The 22,732-nt window shown below is 34.7% G+C and overlaps 3 protein-coding genes across 3 annotated transcripts; all 3 read left to right on the forward strand.

The window, feature by feature from the left end:
* The first annotated feature begins 437 nt into the window (after positions 1-437).
* On the forward strand, positions 438-1,364 carry LOC123621625 (olfactory receptor 4N4C). Its single transcript, XM_045527499.1, has one exon. It carries the CDS (start codon positions 438-440, stop codon positions 1,362-1,364), a length of 927 nt encoding a protein of 308 aa, XP_045383455.1.
* Positions 1,365-10,977: 9,613 nt separating this feature from the next.
* On the forward strand, positions 10,978-11,908 carry LOC123621631 (olfactory receptor 4N2). The gene has a single exon (XM_045527510.1). It carries the CDS (start codon positions 10,978-10,980, stop codon positions 11,899-11,901), a length of 924 nt encoding a protein of 307 aa, XP_045383466.1. The 3' UTR covers positions 11,902-11,908.
* An 8,607-nt stretch (positions 11,909-20,515) lies between these two features.
* LOC123631847 (olfactory receptor 4K2-like) lies at positions 20,516-21,460 on the forward strand. Its single transcript, XM_045541921.1, has one exon. The coding sequence runs from the start codon at positions 20,516-20,518 to the stop codon at positions 21,458-21,460; it is 945 nt and encodes a 314-aa protein (XP_045397877.1).
* Positions 21,461-22,732: the final 1,272 nt, after the last annotated feature.

Genomic DNA, 22,732 nt, shown 5'->3' on the forward strand with positions numbered 1-22,732 from the left:
TATAACAATTATAATAAAAAGTGGAAGATTTCTGTCACATTAAAAAGTGCTGTTATTCCTCTTTGCTGTCAATCCCATCGCATTCCCTATTCCAAAAAGCCCTGAAAACTTTGAGAACTAGGGTTAAATTTTTTCAAAGTTACAAAAAATTTGATATGCCTCGTGCACATCAGGAACAAATCCAGGGCAGTGGCCTCCCAGGGTCCCACACGACAGAACAGTTAAATAGAAGCACAGGACTGAAGCAGGAGAAAGACTGTGGAGTCAGTTGTCACTTTTGAAATATAGAAGCATAAAAGTAGAAGAGATTTTTTTAGGTTGTGGAGAGAGATGGTATAAAATAAATATGGCATATCTCACTTTCAGTTCAAGAACTAGATGAAAGAGACAGAAAAAAAAACAACTCACTATTCCCTGATGTTCTGTAGGCTGAGGAGATGGAGATTGAGAACAACACAGTGGTGACAGAATTCATCCTCCTTGGTCTCACCCAGTCTCAAGAGATGCAACTCCTGGTCTTTGTGCTGATCTTACTTTTCTACCTCATCATCCTCCCTGGAAATTTTCTCATCATCCTCACCATCAGGTCAGACCCAGGGCTCACGGCTCCCCTCTATTTCTTCCTGGGCAACTTGGCCTTCCTGGATGCATCCTACTCCTTCACTGTGGCTCCCAGGATGCTGGTGGACTTCCTCTCTGAGAAGAAGGTAATCTCCTACAGAGGCTGCATCACTCAGCTCTTTTTCTTGCACTTCCTTGGAGGAGGGGAGGGATTGCTCCTTGTGGTGATGGCCTTTGACCGCTACATTGCCATCTGCAGGCCTTTGCACTATTCCTCTGTCATGAAGCCCAGAGCCTGCTATGCAATGCTCTTGGGTCTGTGGCTTGGGGGCTTTGTCCACTCCATTATCCAGGTGGGCCTCATCCTCCGCTTGCCTTTCTGTGGCCCAAACCAGCTGGATAACTTCTTCTGTGATGTTCCACAGGTCATCAAGCTGGCCTGCACTGATACTTTTGTGGTGGAGCTTTTGATGGTCTTCAACAGTGGCCTGATGACCCTTCTGTGCTTCCTGGGTCTTCTGGCCTCCTATGCAGTCATTCTCTGCCATGTTCGTAGGTCAGCTTCTGAAGGGAAGAACAAGGCCATGTCCACATGCACCACTCATGTCATTATTATTATTTTTATGTTTGGACCTGCCATCTTCATCTACACTCGCCCCTTTAAGGCCTTACCAGCTGACAAGGTGGTTTCTTTCTTCCACACGGTGATCTTTCCATTGATGAACCCTGTGATTTATACCCTTCGAAACCAAGAAGTGAAAACTTCCATGAAGAGGTTATTGAGTCGGCATGTGGTCTGCTGAATGGATTTTATAATGACAAATTGAGAAGGGAGAATTCTGGCTGGATTCATTCATTCATTTAAAAAATACTGTTTTTCACTGAGTACCTCTCATTATTCGGGTACTATTGCAAGCAATGGAAGAAGATTTATGCATAATGAGAAGTTAATCTTTTACATTGAAAGAGTATAAAAGAAATCCTAGAGTGGTTAGGATATACTGAGTAAGTGAGAGAGATTAGAGGGTTAAATTTTTTGTATCTGTCATGGTCAGATAACTAAGATCTTGGCTGAGATAAGGATATTTATTATATTTTAATTACAGTAAAATATATTTTAATATTTTAAGTAAGGGAGTGGCTAATCTATAATTTTTTCCTCTGGAGGTTAGAGCATCATTATCAAAATTCTAGGCAGAGATTAATAAAGTGTAAAACATCAAAAGCCAAATGTTATGTCCCAAGTATGTTTTGAAAAGGTCTCCCTCTCTTTCTCTCTGTCTATATATATATATATATGTGTGTGTATATATATATATATATATATATACACACACACACACACACACACACACACAATCCCCCCCACACACACACACACAAAAAAAACAATTTGGTAGAGAAATAAGAAAGTGAGCTGACTGGTTTCATGGAAAAATGTCATGAAATTATTTCACTTGATTTTTTTTCAGAGCTTTGTGATTATTATTTGATATTTAGTACTGCAGATTATGTTGTAGATTTCATAAATCACTCAAGTTATTTTACGCATGGTAGGTTTAGTGTGAGAAACTAGGTACTTGTAAAATCTTTTCAAGGGTAGAAGGCCATTCTCTATACTCGGAATCCAGAAATGATTGCTAGAAAAACATTGTAGAACTAACTTGCTGCGTGACCTGTCCCTGCAATAGCCAGGAGACTGGGAGGACCCAAAGTCACTTTCCCAGGTCTTGATTACAGGAACACATACATTAGCCATGTCTGGGATGAGGAGAACGATAGAGAGTGCCTCTCATATTATTGTTTCTCTCTACAATTATTTTTTTTCCTCAAAATTCAAGTTTTATATGAATACATTTGATAGAATATGGAATGCTAGTTGCAGAGATTCCAGCCAAATCTGTTTATATGTTGACAGTATCTTCACAAAACAAAACAAAATAATGACAAAGTGGTGGTAAAATATAGGATAAAAGTTTTACAGTCTTGGAGGTGAGAAAGGCTTGTGACACACAAACTAGAGAATGGAAAGAAAATCACAGTTATATTTGACATATAAAAATTATAAAAATTCATGTGTAGGCAAAAGAGAGAAGAGTGCTGAAAATATGCCTATTAAATGTTTCTGAAGATTATTTTCTGCACAATTATAGGTTTGAATGAAAATTGAATTAAATGTTCTCTCCTTACCCTAGTATTGTACAAGAGAGCATCCATGCATGAAAACTAAAAGAGATATGAACTAAGGAAATTGCACTTGTAAATGTAAAATGTACATGACAAAAGGTTATTTAACTTAATACATAAATAATTTTCATAAATAAATATTAAATAACTACATATCAGAAGGAAATATAAGCAATGGAGTCTAATAGGCAATTAACAAAGGAAAGATGGAAAGGTTTATAAATTTAAAAATAACTTTACCCTCAAAAATAAACCACATGAATAAAAACCACTGATTCTGGTTAGCATTTAGAAGAATGTTGCTTATGTCCTATCAACCAAATAAAAGTACAGAATAAAAATTACGCTTTTCTAGGAGACTATCAAAAGAGGAGAAGAAGCAATGAAGCTTTATTCTGTTGAGCTCTGGAAAGGGCAAGGTTTTTATATGAGCAGAGAGCTATGGCAGCTTCCCTACCTGTGTGCAAGAGCTTAGTCTGATCTGGACAAGTGGAGGAGGGATTGTAACATAGATTGGGATATATTGTAGAGATGAGGGGAAAAAAGCTGAGCTTTTAATGATACATGGAATGCAGACAGATTAAAATGTGGAAAAGCTCCAAATGGAAAATCAAATACCTCACTTTTAGAAATCTCTTCCCTCCTCTCCCCATTAATACCTATACCAATAATTTTCCCAGAAAAGGAGCAGTGAAAGAAGAAATGAAGGTCAGAAGGAATTTTCACAGTCTTAGCTGTTATTGCAATACTTGGATGTTAAGGGCTACACAGTTGAATCCAAAGGGAAAGAAAACTGTCTAAATTGTGACTCAATATTCTAGCTCAACCCTGCTAGCTCAAATATGGGCAAGATCAAATATAATCAGTTCCCTAGTGACAGTGATGCCAGATGTTGAGGTTTAGACTAACCAAAGATAAATACAACCTAATTAAAGATGACTACAAACCCTAACTCAAGTGGACCTTTGGAGAAATCTGAATGATTAGATCCTCATTTTAACTTCTAGAGAGAGTAAAAGGATTTCACTCACTGAAATATTACACAAAATAAAATTAAATATTATTCTTCCTCTTTTTTGCACATGACAAACATTAATTAATTAATTTAATTTTTTTTTCAGGATATTAGGAGGGTGCAAACATTTTGGATATATTTTATGTCATTGCCTCACCCAAGCAAGGATTAGAGGCATGCTCTTCTCCTCTACAATGCTCATCACATCCATTAGTTATTCTTCCTCTTTCACTGAGATTTTTATCCAAAGTATTAAGAATATGAAAAAAAACCAGAATCCATGACAAAAAAAACTGAAAGAAAAACCAAAAAAGAGTATTATTAACAAAAAACTTAAGAGAGTGGTTGAGTCACCTAAAAACATTATCAGACCAAGACTTTAGAAAACTATTATGAATATATTGAATAAGTGACAAACATAAATTGAGAAGACAAGACTATTAGGGAAACAGAGCAAACTAAATATAATGGATATTCTAGAATTGAAATAATAATATTTAAAATCAAAAGAAATTACTTACATGAACTGAACTTCATTAAAATGACTAATGAATGTGAAGATAAGTCAAAAGAAATAACCAAATAAAGGACAGAGAGAAAGAAAATATTTAAAAATATGAACAGTGTAAATATTCTTTGGGGAAATATCAAATAGTTAAATATATATGTAATTGGAATTCCATAAAAAGAGGCAAGAATGTCCTTGTACCTTTATTTTTGAAGTTTATTTTCACTGAGTATAGAATTGTAACAGGAAACTTTGTTTTTTTTCTTTAAGAACTTTGAAAATGCAATTTCATTATGGTTTCCAGAGTTTCTAACTTTTGTCAGCCATCATTTTTATTTTAGTTCCTCTGATCTGTCTTTTTGCTCCAGCTGATCTTAAAATTATTTTGTCATCTTTCACTAGTACAACTGTATCTGTGGTATTACTTGCATTTATATTGCTCATATGGATATGTGGGTTGATGTTTTTATGAAATGTTGGAAACCCTTGGCAGGTATTTCTTTAGACATTTCTCTGTCCCATTCTCTCTCTCCTCTTTTTATGGAATTCCAGTGTTATTATGTCTATACCACATTGTCTTTAGCCATTTATCGCAATAGCTAAGATATGGAAGCAACCTAAGTGTCCACTGATGGATGAATGGCTAAAGACAATGTGGTACAGACAGAATAACATATTACTGAGCCATAAAAAAGAAGAAAATCTTGACAATTGTGACAATATAAATGACCCTGGAAGACATTATGTTAATTCTTTTTTCCTTTCTAAATTATATGTACTTCATTTCTTCTGTATAAAAAATCAAAATTAACTTAAAACTCCATGAGGAACAAAATACCAAACTTTAAACAAAGGCAGGATTAGTAACTGCCATGTTGAACCATATTGGAACCTGAGGCAACAGGAAGAATAAATAATATTGATGAAGTCTTTACTGAAAAGTTTGATAGTCTACTCATATTTTTTGCCTCATCCTGGCTTTTGTTTCTTTCTTGATATATTTCAGTATTCTCTAATAATTTATTTAATTTTTTTCTCATTTTGAATTATATTATAAGATGGAGATCAACTTCTCCCAACGTTCTAGGGTTCTATTTTATTCACTGATAAGATTGGGTTTTAGAATTCGGGATTAACCCAGTGTGGTATTATGTGGTATATGCTTTATGTAAAAATTAGTTCTTACAAAGCTCTGGTATTTTCCTTTGCCAAATTCAGTTGATAGCTAATATAGTTAATCTAATAACTCCCTTTGGAAGCATTCAGTGGTTGTGACAGTCTTCAAATCCCAAAAGCACTTTCTCCAATACAACATAAAGAGAGTAGTTTTCATAATCTGAAGTTCCCTATGTGATTACAAATATTTATAAACAATGGCAATGGTCAGTTACCCTCTCATCAGGAAGGAGAGGATGGCTACTTTGTGCAAATAGCATAAAACCCCTGGATCTCAAATTTCTGGAGTACCTTCATATTTACAAGAAACAAGAAAAAGGGGAAAATAGAAAAATATTGCAACTATTCTACTGGTTCATCTGTTACCTTGGATTGCAGGGGAAAAGAAGTCAGAGTACCTGCAGGAATAGCCAAAGGTTAAGGTCTAAGTTCATCAGTGGAGCACTAGCTATCATCTCTCCCAATAGATCTCCATGTGCTTTTGATTCTTGGAATTGCTTTCATGGCAGACAAAACCATTAATTCTGTTATCATAGTAAAGTGAATTATCCATCTCCTTGGGTGAGCTGACATCTGGTGTTATAAACCGAGGATCATACAAACGACCACTATGTATTACTTTCCTTATAAAGTACAGGGGAAAAGAAGGAAGATGCAGACAGGCCAGGCTTAGGATTTCAGAGAAAAACTTAACAGATTTTATGATTTTGCAGAAGATAAGTCCTTGACCTCTTCATTTCCACACTCAGCAGGTATGAGAGTTTCTTTGGTTGCCTATGTTTCTCTCATTCATCCTTAGGGCTTTGAGGGAAAGAATATTGTGAAACTGAGAAAAGCTTGATATATAAACCACTGGCTCTACAGGCAATTTTATATGATGGCTTTACTGAACCTCCACAATCTAGTCTATTACTCAGATTTATGCAGCTACGGTCACCTCAGGGTTTACCCAAAGACACTGACAGAAGATCTAGTGGCATTGTGTCCATTCAGTAGAGCTGCCTCCTAAGATCTAAATATTGTCAGGGTTAACTTTGATTTAAGCATACTTGAATGAATTACCATTTATACCATCATTACCTCATTTGATCCTCATGTTACCCCCATCAGATTGAAATAGTTAATACATCATTCTATTTGACAGATGAAAACTCAGGCTTCTGAAAGCTAAGTGACTTTCTCAGAATCACACTGTAAGTGAGTTGCCAATGCAAGGCATGAGAATCAGAAAAATGATTCCCAAACCAGGGATCTATGTTATTACACAACTTGAAAAGCTGACACTTAAAGGGAATTTAGAAGTCATTTAATGTAGACATTGCATTTTATTGATGAAGGCATTTTCTGGCTGAGTATTATAAACTTGGTAGTGCTTTATGCATCCAGCATCAGTATAAATTAAATATTTGATTATGTTTTTCAGTCTGATTCATATTTTTTAGGACATGTAAAGCTTATTATTCTATACTTAAATAACTCAAAAACTTCAATCAGTATAGTGACAGACATTGCACCTCTGTTTTTGAATCTTTTTTAAATACATTCATTTCATGAGAATTGTTAATGGAAAAAGATCCAAGCTCTGTAAAATAATTTAAAGAAGTTTATTCTGAGCCAAATGTGTGTACCTGGCCTGGAGCACATGGGCTCAAGAAGTCTGGAGAAAATGTACCCTGGTGTCTGTATGGTTTGGTTTTACACATTCATAGAGACAGGAATTACATGTGAGACCCTAAATCCATATATGGAGGGCACACATTGGTATCGGTTTGGCCCCAAAAGGTGGAATATCCCTAAGGCGGGGTGAAGTTATAGGTTATATGTGGGTGTAAAGAATCTTTGATTTGTAATTGGGTAAGGAAATGAAGCTTTGTCTAAAGGCTTGGGATGTTTCAACCTAAGATAAGGATGTCTGTTAATCAGAGACAAGCCACTGAAACTCAAGTGATCTGCTGAGTAAATTAATGGTCTGCAGGTATGGTTTAAGCTGTGTCTTGTGCAGCCTTAGATCTGTTAATGACTTACAAAGGATATCTCTGAGAAGGGAAGCGGGCATGACGGAGGCATGTCTGATCTCCCTTCTCATGGCCAGCAACTCAGCTTTAGGGCATTTCTGGGGTCCCCTTGGCTAAGAGAGGGTCCATTCAGTCCGCTGGGGAGTTAAGATTTTATTTGAGTTCACAGAATACTAACGAGATTTAGAAAGGTGAATCATCACATTTTATCAGGTTTACTTACAAGCAAAAACAAATATTTATAATGGGATGAGAAGGAATTGAAGAGTGGCTCACATTTGGCAAATTGCAAGAAAAATACCATTTAAAAGTAAAAGGTTACTAGTGCAGTGAATTACATATTTTTATTTTGTAGATCAAATATTTAGAATGAAAGATGGTGGGCAGCATATACTTTGCTCAGTCTTGTTGGAAAAGGAAAGAACAATGAGATTTTTGGTTTTTGTTTTTAGGTGTATTAACAAGGCAGGCTTGAGGTATAACAGCGTAACAATGAACCTAAAGGACAAAGTGTAGCGGTAAAAATTTCAGGGTGAAAGAACATGGGTAAACTTCAGAGAGAAAAAAGAGATAATCAGAAAAGACGACATCTAAAGAGAAGCAAAATAAATAGGTAAAGAAAGAAAATGAGAGGGAAAAAAAGGTAAGTTAATAGGGGAAAAGAAATCACAATCAAACTTAGAAGAAAACTTAAGAAAATAAATTGTTGATGAATGAAAAAACAAAGAAAGGGGGAAAAAGGAAAAATAAGAAAGGAAGCATGAGGAACTGTTTCAAAGAGAGATGGGGGAGTAAGCACCTTGGATCGCTACACACCTGCCTGCAGGAGCTGGTCTGACCACGGTTTGGGCTCCAGGCGTGCACACACTGTGTTGCCTGAAGATATTTGTGTGTCTCCACCTTAACAATGTGGTGAGCCATCCTCCTCCATCTTCCCTTCCCCTGTAGTGTGTCATGAGCAGAGTCAGATGGATTTCTACCGAGTTGAAATGGCAAGGAAGATTAGAGATACAGTGAGGAGGATTTGGATTTCTGTTTCAGCTTCTTCTGACAGCACTTTCCCTGCTAATGTGGCTAAAGTGGAAAGCTTTACTCAGATGAGGGCCATAATTTCTGAATTTTTTTTGGTAGAAGCTTATTTTATTTTGCCTAGAGGAATGTTCATCTGATGCATAGTCTCTGGGTCTACGACAACCACTATTTAGAGAAAATAGAGAAGGTTTGGAGATGGGTATGGGATGGGGAAGCAAGTGGGTCAAATATGTCAAGTAGTACAGAATCCCATCTGTCAGGCAGCAGTGGAAAACCAGGAGTGAGGATAGGAAACTGGCAGAGTTTCAGTCTCAAAGACCTTCAGAAATCCTCCAGTGTCTCAGAGATATTGTTAAACAGTGACACATCAAGAAATCACTCTGTGTGAGCATGTGGTATGCATAATACTTAAGAGCAAGTGCAGTTGACCCTTGAGCAACATAGGTTTGAATTGCGGAGGTCATTTATACAAGGACTTTCTTCTGCCTCTGTCACCCCTGAGACAGCAAGACCAGCCCCTCCTCTTACTTGGTGTTTGTGTACATACATATCCTGATGTGTTGAAGTATGACTCTCATGAATTCTACCCGTGGCTTCTAGTAACACCTGGAAATCTCTATTAGCCACACTCTTCAGCTTAAGGGTACATAAGGCAGATAGTTTTAATGTTTCTTGAAATATGTACCCTAAGAAGCCATTATATATTTTTTGCTATTGTTTTTTGGTTTCTTTTCTATTTCTCTCTTCCGCCTTCTTTCCTTCATCCCTCTCTCTTGCTGTCTTTCTTTTTTAGGTACTGACCCAGTAGCACTTTCTGTCACAGATTTTCCCATCTCGGCGCCTCATATTCTGCAGCACTTATTTAAAAGAAATGTGCCATTTAGTTAAATAGTACAAGGAATAGTGCTGTATATTGCATTTTGTATTTCATTGTAAGCCATCAATTTTCAAACTTTAAAAAAATTTTATTCCTGTAATAAAATATTTTGGGGTATGTACCTTAAATACATGCATGTATATTTATAAAGTATATATATATGTATATACCATAGTACTCATACATTATAAACATTAGAAAGTAAAATTTTTATTAATACATTGTGCATTAAAAATATTAAAAAGGAAAATTTTGAAAAAAATGAAATGCTGTGGTATATATAATGATATGCATCCACTATATATATATATATAAATTACTATCTTCTTTTCAGATCTCAATGGATCATCATGTGCACCTTCTGACATGAGCACACCCCACTAAAGGCTGGGTTTTAAATCTAAATTGTCCCCACTATGCACTATATATTTTTTTATTTAGACAGGGTTGAATGTCCAAATTTCAACCCAGTACAGGAGTAATTTTAGGCTAGTAACATTATTTTTAATTATTCAAGTACATGAAAAGAAGCATTCATTAATTAAAGCTGTGATTAAAAATTTCTTTATTTAAACTGAATAGTACACACTTACATTATTGTACTACTTATCCATCAGAGCAAAATATAAAACTCATTCTAAACTTAAGTAACATAACTACAGTAGCTTTTGTTTTCTCCTCTTTGAAATGAAGGAGTTAGACTACAATATCTATGGTTACTTACAGTTGTTCTATGCTTTTATGAATTGAGATGATTGAATTTTTAAATTTTATACTTGCAACTTTTATATCACAGCATATTGTTTGTTGAAAGGCTCTCCGTTCGATATCATACTGGGAACATGGAAAGAAATGTGTTAGTATTACATTAGTATTTGAAATTCTAATTGTGCTGATAAAGTTACATGAAGGTGTGGAGTGGCCAGAGGAGCAGTGCTCAACCAGGGTTACAACTGGGGCACTGTCTTTATGTTAGGTGAGAAGTAGAGCTATTGCTTGGGATCCTGGTGAACAGCTGGGGGTCGGTGTATGCAAGGATATCAGAGCACAGGGGATACAACCAGATGCAAATTCATGAGAAAATACAGAGGAAGAGAGGTACCAGCTAGGAACTGGGAGTTACACAGGAAATGAAGGAAATAAATAACTAATAAAATTTTGGGATTGTGTGGATGAGAAGAAAAAGGTCTAATCCCAAGAAAAGAGCTAAGCCTCAAGCACAGTATAACCACAAAATCTCAAAGACCTTAATAACTGAAGTTAGATCGTATCTCCATTAGGAAACTTCTCATATGACTTAAAGAAGGTAAAAATCCCAAAGTGGAGGATGCTAGATTCCTAAAGTGGGAAACAATTCTGTAGAAGCGCATGCGTGAATGAGAATAAGAATGTGTCTTAGGGAACAGCATTTTATTTTTGGTTTTCAGTGTAAATTTGGAGAAATGATGGGTATGAAGATTACCCAGGATAGGAGTGGGCTGAGAAGTGTTGTTTTTAGCTGACATGATTGAGTGTGAAATACTTTTTAGCTGGAGAAGAACTGGGATCTAGATGGAAGACAGAGCAATAGCAATAAACTCTACTTTTTGATGTGCAGGCCAGGGAGATGGACAGGGAGAACAACACAGTGGTGACAGAATTCATCCTCCTTGGTCTCACCCAGTCTCAAGAGATGCAACTCCTGGTCTTTGTGCTGATCTTACTTTTCTACCTCATCATCCTCCCTGGAAACTTTCTCATCATCCTCACCATCAGGTCAGACCCAGGGCTCACGGCTCCCCTCTATTTCTTCCTGGGCAACTTGGCCTTCCTGGATGCATCCTACTCCTTCATTGTGGCTCCCAGGATGCTGGTGGACTTCCTCTCTGAGAAGAAGGTAATCTCCTACAGAGGCTGCATCACTCAGCTCTTTTTCTTGCACTTCCTTGGAGGAGGGGAGGGATTGCTCCTTGTTGTAATGGCCTTTGACCGCTACATTGCCATCTGCAGGCCTTTGCACTATTCCTCTGTCATGAAGCCCAGAGCCTGCTATGCAATGCTCTTGGGTCTGTGGCTTGGGGGCTTTGTCCACTCTGTTATCCAGGTGGCCCTCATCCTCCGCTTGCCTTTCTGTGGCCCAAACCAGCTGGATAACTTCTTCTGTGATGTTCCACAGGTCATCAAGCTGGCCTGCACTGATACTTTTGTGGTGGAGCTTTTGATGGTCTTCAACAGTGGCCTGATGACCCTTCTGTGCTTCCTGGGTCTTCTGGCCTCCTATGCAGTCATTCTCTGCCGCGTACGAGGGTCTTCTTCTGAGGGGAAGAACAAGGCCATATCCACATGCACCACCCATATCATTGTTATATTCCTTATGTTTGGACCTGGCATCTTTATCTACACTCGCCCGTTCAGGGCTTTCCCAGCTGACAAGGTGGTTTCTTTCTTCCACACAGTGATCTTTCCTTTGTTGAACCCTGTGATTTACACCCTTCGCAACCAGGAAGTGAAAGCTTCCATAAAGAAGTTGTTTAATCAGCAGATGGCCTGAAAAAAGGAGAAAAAAGGAAAAAGAAAATCAAGGCTGTGAAGTTTCATCTGAAATTGATTTATTTATTTCTGAAATACAGCATTTATTGAGGAGGACTATTCTAGGCGTTGGAGAAAGAGTTATTAATGAGATAGATAAAATCACTGCTATCCTGGAGGTATTAATACTATCTAATAGAAATAGACAGCCATTAAAATGGGAAATAAATAGCATGGTTTCAGGAAGAGGTATTGATCTGAAAAAAACTATAAGGGAAAGTGAAGTGAAAAATTGTGACTCTTGGTTGAGGGTAACCAATTTGCTTTTAGTCATCAGCATGGGCTTCTTGATGAGCTGACATTTTGCCTATCTGGATAAACTGACAGAGCCAACCATATAAACATCTGGGGACAGAGCATTCTAGACTGAGGGAACAGGTAGTGCAAAAACTCAAAGATAATAATGAACTTGATATTTGCAGAATACAATCAAGTCCAAGTTAGCTTAAATATAGCAAGTGAATGTGAAAATGATTAGACTTAAAGTTGGAGATAGTATAGGGTCTAAAACATATATGGTCTATAAAATAACTATAAAGAATTTTAATTTTTCCACAATTACCAAAACCATTCTAAGGTTTTAAGTAACAGAGTGACTCCTCTACTGCATGTTCATAAATTGCTTATGGCTGTTAACTCAAGATCTGTGAAAATATCAAAGAGTTGAAAAATGTCATTAAGAGGAAAATATTATACTTCTAAATATATTTTGACAGAAATTAAACTCCCAATTTTTCTTCCACAATTAGGTAAAGAGAGACAAAAGAAAGCTAATTATTTTCATTGGAAATGGTCATGAGAGGATTTCATTTTTTTTTCTTCTAGAGCTTCATGGTAACTCCTAGCAAATTTTTATGATGTCTAGTTGTATGTTTGATCTTATCACCAGTTGATTTCACTCTGACTATAATGATAATAGTCCTTTGGTATACCAATCAGGATATTCTGTGTCAGAAAGCAGAAGCCATTCTAGTTATTTTAAACAAAACACAATTTAATTTAGGGTATTAGGTGCTCTCAAAATAATTGAAAAGCACATTATAGGCTGGGTATCAAGATATGACTCCTAGAATACCACAGGAAACCTAGGTTGTCAAGGGAGTTGTCCTTAGCTATCTGCTGTCTGAAAAATACTACCAATTTAGCCATGTTCCTGGGATCAAGATCATGATCCAAAATCCTTGTGTACCTATCAAATCTCCCCTAGTTAAACAGAAGTCTTTCCTATTAGTGCTTCTCCGCCTAATTAACTTAATCCAATTTCAAAGCTCACATGAGTGCATTTAATGGGCAACATCCAAAAGATATCTGGAACCCTAAATGCAAGGGAGTCTAGATCAATTTAAATTTTTAAAATACTTTTTATAGTAATTAAAGTTTAAAAGATTTATGAATATAAATCAGGTACATGGTAAAAATATTCAGACAATAGAAAAAAATGGTCTCAATCCTCAATTCTTCCCCATTCTCACTCTCAGTTTATTGTCTTGCTTCCTGGTTCACTGGGAAAAGGAGCAGAAAATTCCTTAATCTCCTACCTCTCCAACTGCTTATACACCTGCATCTGTGACCAAGTTTCCTTTAATTTCTCCTAAGACAGGGTGACCTGACACTTCTACAAAAGTCAACCCCTGCACCTGTGTACCAGATTCCATCTCCTCCTTCCTACTGCAGGCATTTACTCTGGTAACTCTCCATTCCCTCTTCTACACCATTAATTTTATCTTTCTTATTGGGTTTTCCACTTCCACATATAACCACATTTATTTCATCTTAAATTTCTTTCATCTTTATTTATTTCATCTTTATTTCTTCAGTATTATGTTGGCTATTTTAGATCTTTTGCCATCCCATATAAACTTTAGAATTAGTTTGTTGGTTATCTACGAAATCCTTCTTCTACTCTTATGATTGTATTGAGCTTACCCTGATTATACTGGATTCTCCCTATTGTAAGCCCAGCTGATTCGCAACCTTAATTCCATTTGCAAAGTCCCTTTTGCCAATTCAAGTAATATATTTACATTATAATACTCTAAGTTATTATAAATGCTTGGTCTGTGCTGAATTTTTATTCTCAAGTCTCATATTAATTTTCAATTATTTTCTATGCTTTTTTCATATTATTTAAATATAGTTTTACAATTCTTTCACATATTATAAATATCATTTCTAATTCTTTACTATTTTTATGTGATTTTTCTGAGACAAACTTGGAAAATTATTTTGTTAACTGAAAAATATTCCAGAGAGTCCACTGAATTTTTTTTTTCAATATGGGGAAAACGTGTAGAACAGTATTAACTTTTTTCTTCCAACAGCACAATTTCAATTTATTTAAGTCTTTTTTTTCTTTTTATTGAATAGGATAGCCTTTGTCACACAGAATCAACACATTGCTGATTAAGTAAATTCCTATTTACTTTATATATCCCATTGCTCATCTGAACAGGTTATTTTTGGCTGTATTTTTAACAGACAATTTATTGGTTTTATTCTCTTATTTTGTAACTGCTACTGTACTGAATTATCTGGTTTTGCTTTTAAAAATTCTACTTTATAAATTATCTTAAAGTAAAATTGATTATGTTTTCTTTTGGTATACAGTCTATTAATTTTAGCACATAAATAGATTTATGTAACCACTACCACAGCCAAGATATAGAGAAGTTCCATAATGCCTCCAAATTCCTCATGCTCTCTGTTTCTGAATTGTGTTTTATTAAAATTTCTATTATTTTTGTTAATTCTCTTGCCTTTTCCCAGGATTACTCTAATAATGCTTATACCTGTACGATTATACATGTTTCCCAGGATTGCTCTAGTATTAATAATATACCTTTACTTTTTATTATACATTAGGACAAATATTTTAGATTTACAGTTGGCCCTCTGTATCTACAGGTTTGGTATCCTCAGATTCAACTAACAGCAGATTAAAAATATTTGAAAAAAAGAATAATAAAAATATAACAACACAACAATAAAATAATACTAGTAAAAAGCAATATAGTATAACAATTATTTACATAGTATTTGCATTATATTAAATACTATAAGTAATCTAGAGTTGATTTAAAGTATATGGGAGGATGTGGTTAGGTTTGTCAACATTAAAAATGGGATTCAGACAATATGAATAAACACTGAATTTATTTGAGTGCAAAATTTGGGATGGCCACCACTCGGGAAGACACAAACTTCCAAAAGATGGTATTAGTGCTCCAAAGTGGAGAAGTTTGAGGGTCATTTATATAGGTAAGTTCTGGGGAAGTTTAAAAGGATTTCAACATTTTCCACACAAGGTTAGTGCATAGTTACAGCAAATTGATTGATTATGGGCAATCAGTTTGAGAAGGCTATAACTAACATTCAACATTAAGGATATAATAGTCAAGAGGCTTTTATCTCAGTCAAGGGGTCTTTTATTTTAGGCACTATCTGGTCTGAGCCAGGAACAAGAAATTAAGGAAGGAAGTTAATCTATAACAAAAGGCCAATAATTAAGAGGTCAAGTTCTCTGACTCTGTCTCCGTAGTCAATCTTCCACAGGGCCTAACAACTCGTAGAAGCCCCAAGTAGGCAGACTATTCATTTCCTTTCACAGGTTATATGCAAGTACTATGCCATTTTAGATCAGGGCCTTCCTTAAGTATTCATGAATTTTGGTATCAGCCAGGGTACTGGAACCAGTCCCCTGCACATGACTGTACTAAATCTTTGCAAGTGTTGTGTTAGTTTTTTTCCTTGTGTTTCTTTCCTTTGTGTTTCTTTCTTTGTCTTTATAGAAGAAAAAATATCTTAAAACCAAAGTTGCTTGTTTTTTTATTTCAAAGACTGCTAGAAATGTGGTTAGCTATGGAATGTTTTCTTGTGCTCTATAGCTAGTCCTGTGGGGAATGTCATGTAAGTATGACAGTTATGAAGAGGTCAAATCACTGAGGTATTTGGGGAAAAGGTTATGTTTAGAGAGCAAGCCTTGTATGAATGATTGGCCTTCATGTAAATATGGCAAGACCTTCAGTTTATGGCATCAGGTTGTGAATCTACATCCAGTATCTTCCTGGATGATCTGTCATGGACATTTCAAAAAATAATGATATAATTACTATAATCACTTCTGCTATTATTTGTACTATATTTTACTAAGTACTTTCTCTGTGCCAAGCATTGGGCTGAATGTTTCATATTTATTTTTATAATTTAATTTTTACGCCATTCTGCTAAGGTACTTGCCTAATACCTGTCTTCACTTTTCCCAGTTATGTTGGACTTTCCAACGTTCCCCTCCCTAGGCTTCACCTGTCCAATGAGGTGGCTATCATCATACCTATTAGCCTGTGCTAATTTTTTAATATCTTGTCAGAAACTTTAATACATGCTTTTCTCTTTAATACATAATTCTCCAGTAGGCAAGTGTTTGCTGTAGACAAATTGCCACAGCCTAAAAAAATAATTTTCCAACTATGGAATTTCAAACACTGAGGCATAAAGGTGAGGATGTTTCCATATCTAAAAGAATAATTTTTGCTTGTCATATGTTCATTAAATGGCTGCTTAAATGTCTTCTTCTCCTAGGCTAGTCACAGTTGTGCCCTGTTTGTAATCAACACTATTTTATCAAAGACGTGCATTCTCACTTTAAATAGCAAAGACACATTCCACAGTTCTTGTTGCCACTCTGAAAAGCTGGCTCAACATTTTAATAACTCCCACTGCAAGTAGATTGTAGTATCTAATCCCTGATCTCCTAAATGTCACTGCCTTCTAAAGGCTTTTATGCAAAGACAACAGAAAATATATATGCATACTGCAGGCTTCTGACATTTACTAAAGACCACGGTGATTTCAGTAGTTTTGTGAATCTCGGAAGACATGGTGTTTTTGATTCTGGCTGTATAGCTGGTAGGTTAAAAGCTAGATGTGGTAGTAACTTGAAAAACAGTTGTGGTTGGTGCTCTTCATGTAGCAAAAAAATTTAGTAATTATATAAAGCAAAAATAATGGAGGGATAGTAAAGAAGTATATATAACTAAGTGACATAAAGATGGCTAGTTCCATTAAATAGTGGTTAAAGTTGCTTTTCTGGAGATGAAGAAGAGAAAAAAAACCCTAACAGCTATTTATTCACTTACAATAAAAACAAATATATATTTATGTATATATAACTAAATATAAGAATAGTTTCCATTAATAAATTATCAGGAAAATAGAAGAAATATTCAAATGTATAAGCTGAAAATTTTCAATGCATTTACTGTAAAAGAAACTTACATCATTTTTATATAAAAAAGTAATTTAACAGCAAAAAGATGAAATTATTATTTTGGTCACACAGAGTATTTTTCTAAATATCGAGCTGAAGTTAGATTAGAATATTTTTATTGCATGTTATTATTAATAATAACAAAATAGAATAAGCTGATCATTTCTGAACAACGTTCTTAAATTTGAATTTCCTAAACCTAAGAAATTTCTTGAATGTTGCCCAGAAAATGTGCTCAGAACATTTTTTTCTTTTATATTTTAAAGTTTTATAGATTTAGAGGGTACAAGTGCAGTTTTGTTACATGTGTTAACTGAAAAGAATAATCAGATTTGTAATTCTGAGTTTATATGGTGGCCACTCTGGCAGGCTGGAAAACAAGGCTCCCAGCCACAACCCGGGAAAAGCTGCTTCAAGGGAGGGACAAAGGGAACAGGATTTTATGCTGAATGAGGTGGCTAAATATACATATATAACAAACTATAGGAGTTGCGAATATTTATGCAAAGAGAACTATGCACCTGTGTGATGGGGCTTTCTGTCCTTTTATGGGGTCCATGTTTAAAAATGGCCACCCTCAATGTCAAAAAGGTGAAACAAGGACACAAAAACACTCTCTGGCCTGTCCTGTAGACTGCTGAAACCACTTCATGGTGATTGATCTTTTATCAGGAAAGAATGCTGGTCTGGATCTTAGGAAATAAAGCCTGATGGTCATTAGCTAGGGAGGGGTAAAATGATGTGTGTTCGACCTCCCATCCCATCATGGCTGGGAACTTAATTTTAAGGTTTCTCTAGGGTCCTTTGGCCAAGAGAGGTCTGTTCAGTCAATGGGGGGTTAGGATTTTATTTTTAGTTCATTTATGGAAATAGTGTCTGAGTTTTTAGTGTAAACATCACCTGGATTATGTACATTGTAATTGTTAAGTAATTTTTCATCCATGTCCCCCCTCATGCTTGATTAGAGCTTTATATAGACTATCTAATATAATTCTCACAAGTAGAGGCCAAATCTTAGAGGGTACTGAGATATAATCAAGATCAAGAATACCTTAACCACTTTTAACCACTGGGCAATAGTTCTAAGATTTCTAGAATATTGTCCTGTGACAAAATTTCAAAATATTTATTAATATTGACAAAACAATTTGATTATACACAAGTAAATAAGGATGTAACTAGATTTTCCTCCACATGGGAAAACATGAGGTCACCTAAATGAAAAATTTCGCTGAACTACCCTTAAATTTAGGTATGGAGTGTTCAACTACAGAGTGAGTTAAGGATGGAATAATAAAGTGAGTTATAATTTGGAGAGTATAATTAATTTCCAGTACATTTCCTTCTGTACAGCAACAATTAAAAATGAGTCAGATATTTTTTGCCTTCATTTTTTTTCCACTTCTAACTGTACTGTGAAATTTGCTGCAAATGAAGAATTGCTATGATCCTTCTACTCTAAACTCAGAATATGGGATCAATGAAAACTTTGTGATAATTATTCACAAAAGAGGCCAAAAGTGTTTTGGAATATTTGTTTTAGTTTTTGTAACAAAACAGCTATGACTTATTCTTTAGCCTAGAAAGCATGCTATCACTTTTAACTGAAAATAGCCATCTAATCTGGAAATTTAATTAACTAATCAGTTAATTCAGAGAAAAGAAACCACATAATCATAAAACATCCTTTCACTGAATTAATACATTGGTATTTTCAGAACAATTACATCTAGATGTATGTATGTTGCTCTATAATCTAAAGAAATTTCAATAGTCAGTAGTGTGAAGTTTTCATAATGTGAGATTTTCATTTATTATTATTTATTATTAAGAACTTTTTGAGGGATCATTGGGAATAAATGAATGAGAGGGAAATTAAGGAAATAAAAATCAAACAGTTCATTTATTGATTCTTTTTCCATTTGCTGATTCTTTGAATTTATGATAATGATTTATTTCCCATTCATATTAATATTGACTATAAGTTAAATGCTAGTATACTGACATTTAACATTTGTTGACATTGATCCACTTTGTTTCACTGACATATTTATATTTTAATCTTTTTTAGTGTACATTGTAAACTTTTATATAGAATAAGGAACAAAAATATATTTTCAAAGATGGATAAGTTATAACACAGGATTAGATATATGACCTTATCTATTAATAGTTAAATCATTATCAAAAGTAGATAAAATATTCAAATGTGCAAAGTGAGAATTATCAAATGATTTAAAATAACAAGGGAACTCATATAGTGTTACATGTGGAAAAAGTATTCAACTAAAAAAAGAAATGATTTTGGTGGTATACAGAATTTTATAAACACCTAAACTGAAACTATATTAGATTTTTTTATTTCATTAATTTTAGTCTGATCAAATTTTCCAATAATCTGGAAAATTTTCCAAATAACTCAGCTAAACTTTCTCTAGTTAAATGCTTACATTTCATTTGATGGCTAGATGAGTAAATCCTGTATGGTCACAGAATTATATTTCATTTACCAGGACTACTTTTCATTTGCTTTCTACATACTTCTCACTATTTGGTAAGAACATTGATATCACATAAGAAAGTTTGTAGAACTTGGGAAGCACATAAATGGAAAGAGTAATTTTGAAAAATTGATTCTGAATCCTTAAAGTATCTTTTTTTCCCCTAGTTTAAAATAATAGTTTTGTTTGGATAGAATGAAGAGAATCAAATATTTTTGAAAAATTTTTGGTTACCAGTTGTCTCACAGAATTAAGAAATTACAAAGTAAATAATTTATCATTCTCATAGAATATTAAATGAGTCTTCTGAAATCATTATATTAAAGTGTTAAATCAAGTATTTAACAATAGATGATTCAATACAAGTGCATTTTTTGGGTGTAAGAGAAATCTTTGAGATTTCAACACTTTTTTAATATTAACTTTTATTTTTATTTATATGCCTTATTCATTAGAGCATATAAATTTAATATAATCTTTCTCTATAAATATGCATTACATAACTCTTATGTAGTGTTCAGACAGGTTTATAATTATGTGTGCATGTGATGAGTACAATTCAACATGTACTGATGTTGGTCGAAACCAATAGGTTTTCCTTTTCAAGTGATATCTGATAGCATTTGTTAAGTGGTTTCAAAAAAGAAAAATCTTTACCACGAAGGTTTTTAGTTGGATTCTAGGCAATTGATGTTTTGGTGAAGTATTGTTGTATCATATGTCTTTCATACGTAGTTGTAAAAATATCATATTTTTCCAACTCTGTAATTTTTTTCCTTTTAAGATTATAGACCAGAGCCTGCAGATTAATGGAGGGGTTCAACCATTCCAGAGTATCTGAATTTGTGTTACTTGGACTTGCTGATTCCCTTGAGCTCCAGACATTCTTCTTTGTGGTGTTTTCCATTTTGTATTTCATAACCGTGTTGGGCAACTGCCTGATTTTGCTCACGGTCCTTTCCAGCTCACACCTCCATTCCCCCATGTACTTCCTGCTCAGCAATCTGTCTGTCATTGACATGTGCCTGTCCTCTTTTGCCACACCAAAGATGATCATGGACTTCTTTGCTCAGAGCAAGACCATCTCCTTTGACGGTTGTATTTCTCAGATCTTTTTTCTGCACCTCTTCACTGGGACTGAGATTGTGCTGCTGATCTCCATGTCTTTTGACAGGTATATTGCCATATGTAAACCTCTCTATTATTCAACAATTATGAACCAAAGAGTATGTGTTGGGCTCGTGGTAACTTCTTGGACAGTGGGCTTCCTACATACAATAAGCCAGTTAGCGTTTACCCTCTATTTGCCTTTCTGTGGTCCCAATGTTGTAGATAGTTTTTTCTGTGACCTTCCTCTGGTCATCCAGCTGGCTTGTATAGATACATATGTTCTTGGGATCTTCATGATCTCAACCAGTGGTGTGATTGCACTTATAAGTTTTCTGCTTTTGCTCACCTCCTACGTCATTGTTCTTGTCACCATCAGGGACCACTCCTCCACAGGCTCATCTAAGGCTCTTTCTACATGTACTGCACATTTTATAGTTGTGTTAATGTTCTTTGGGCCCTGCATCTTCATTTATGTGTGGCCTTTCACAAACTTCCTGGTGGACAAAATTCTCTCTGTTTTCTATACTATCTTCACTCCCTTTCTGAATCCACTTATCTATACTTTGAGAAACCAGGAAATGAAGATATCAGTGAAGAAGAAACTAAATAATCAATATTTCAATCTTAGGAAGATGATTCCATGATATCCAATACGATGAACACAGATCTGAGATGTAGTGTCACCACTTTTGTTCTGAGAGCACTAAAAAATTATACTTAGAATCTACCTTTCAAGTCATTTAAATGTTTAAGTTCATAAAAATAAGAAGACAGGGTTGGGAAATGTACAATATCTTGCCAAAATATTAGTGCAGTGTTTGCAAGCCTTCTGAGATTATAATCCATTTGGTCATATGTTGAAATTTTAAGAATGTTTTCATAGAAAAATGCACGTATAAGCAAAATTGTGAATATAAATTCAGGGCTTCATAGACCCCTGAATCCTATAAACATATCTCAGATTAAGACTATTTAGAGAACCCTGAGATAAAATATGTTCCCTTATTTTCTAATCCAGAACATGTGCACTCTGCTGCACAGACTTGTGGTGCCTTGATGGTGTCCACTTTAATTTAGAACTTTAATTAGGAGTGTTGGGAAAAACAGTTTTTTTCTCTTAACACTGGAAATATTTTCATGGGAAAATTGATATCGTGAGGGGATGTTTTGAATAATGTTGAACAATCTTGATTCAGTGGGTCTAATTGAGTTCTGAGTCAACTTTGAACATAACAGAACAGTTCAAAGGATCTGAAATTTAACAATACAATTTCTTAATAGATGTCCATATCACTATCACACTTCGTAACTGATATAGAAAATAATAAAGTGACAATTTGTAAAGTTTAAATCATGGAAAGTAAATGATTCAAATCTGATTGGCTTTCAAAATGTAGCTGAAAATAATAGATATAATGAATTCATTTATTAAAAAGACTTAATGTTTGGAAAATTATTGACTATTAAATTAATGATAATTTTTTCATTTCCAAAACAAAATATTATTAGCTTAAGTTTCATGTTTATTTTGTGATATAATATGGTCTTTGAGAAGAAAAGATGAAAAGTATTGTATGATTCTCCCTAATTTGGTTTATTATTGATTGTATTAAATAGATTTTTTATTACAAGACAGCCTTTGGAAATCAGTTGGCCAATCCATTTTCCTAACAGCTAAAGAACTGAAGGTCCAGAGAATTCATAGAACTATTAAATAGTTTAAAGCTGAATCACTGCTCTAGACAAACCTGGATGCTGCAATTAAATCTTGGTTCTGTTATTTCCTAGTTGTATTATCCTGGAGGATTCACTTTACCTCTCTATCCCTTTTTCAACTCTAAAAGCAATTATAAAAGGTAGGCTAAATGTTTGTCATGACTATTTTATGGAAAGTCATGGATTCTAAAAATGTCATT

This window comes from Lemur catta, chromosome 1, assembly GCF_020740605.2.
Source record: "Lemur catta isolate mLemCat1 chromosome 1, mLemCat1.pri, whole genome shotgun sequence".
Classification (NCBI taxonomy): Eukaryota; Metazoa; Chordata; class Mammalia; order Primates; family Lemuridae; genus Lemur; species Lemur catta.

Coding starts and splice junctions, on each gene's coding strand:
- LOC123621631 (XM_045527510.1), top strand. CDS start 10,978: ATGGACAGGGAGAACAACACAGTGGTGACAGAATTCATCCTCCTTGGT.
- LOC123621625 (XM_045527499.1), top strand. CDS start 438: ATGGAGATTGAGAACAACACAGTGGTGACAGAATTCATCCTCCTTGGT.
- LOC123631847 (XM_045541921.1), top strand. CDS start 20,516: ATGGAGGGGTTCAACCATTCCAGAGTATCTGAATTTGTGTTACTTGGA.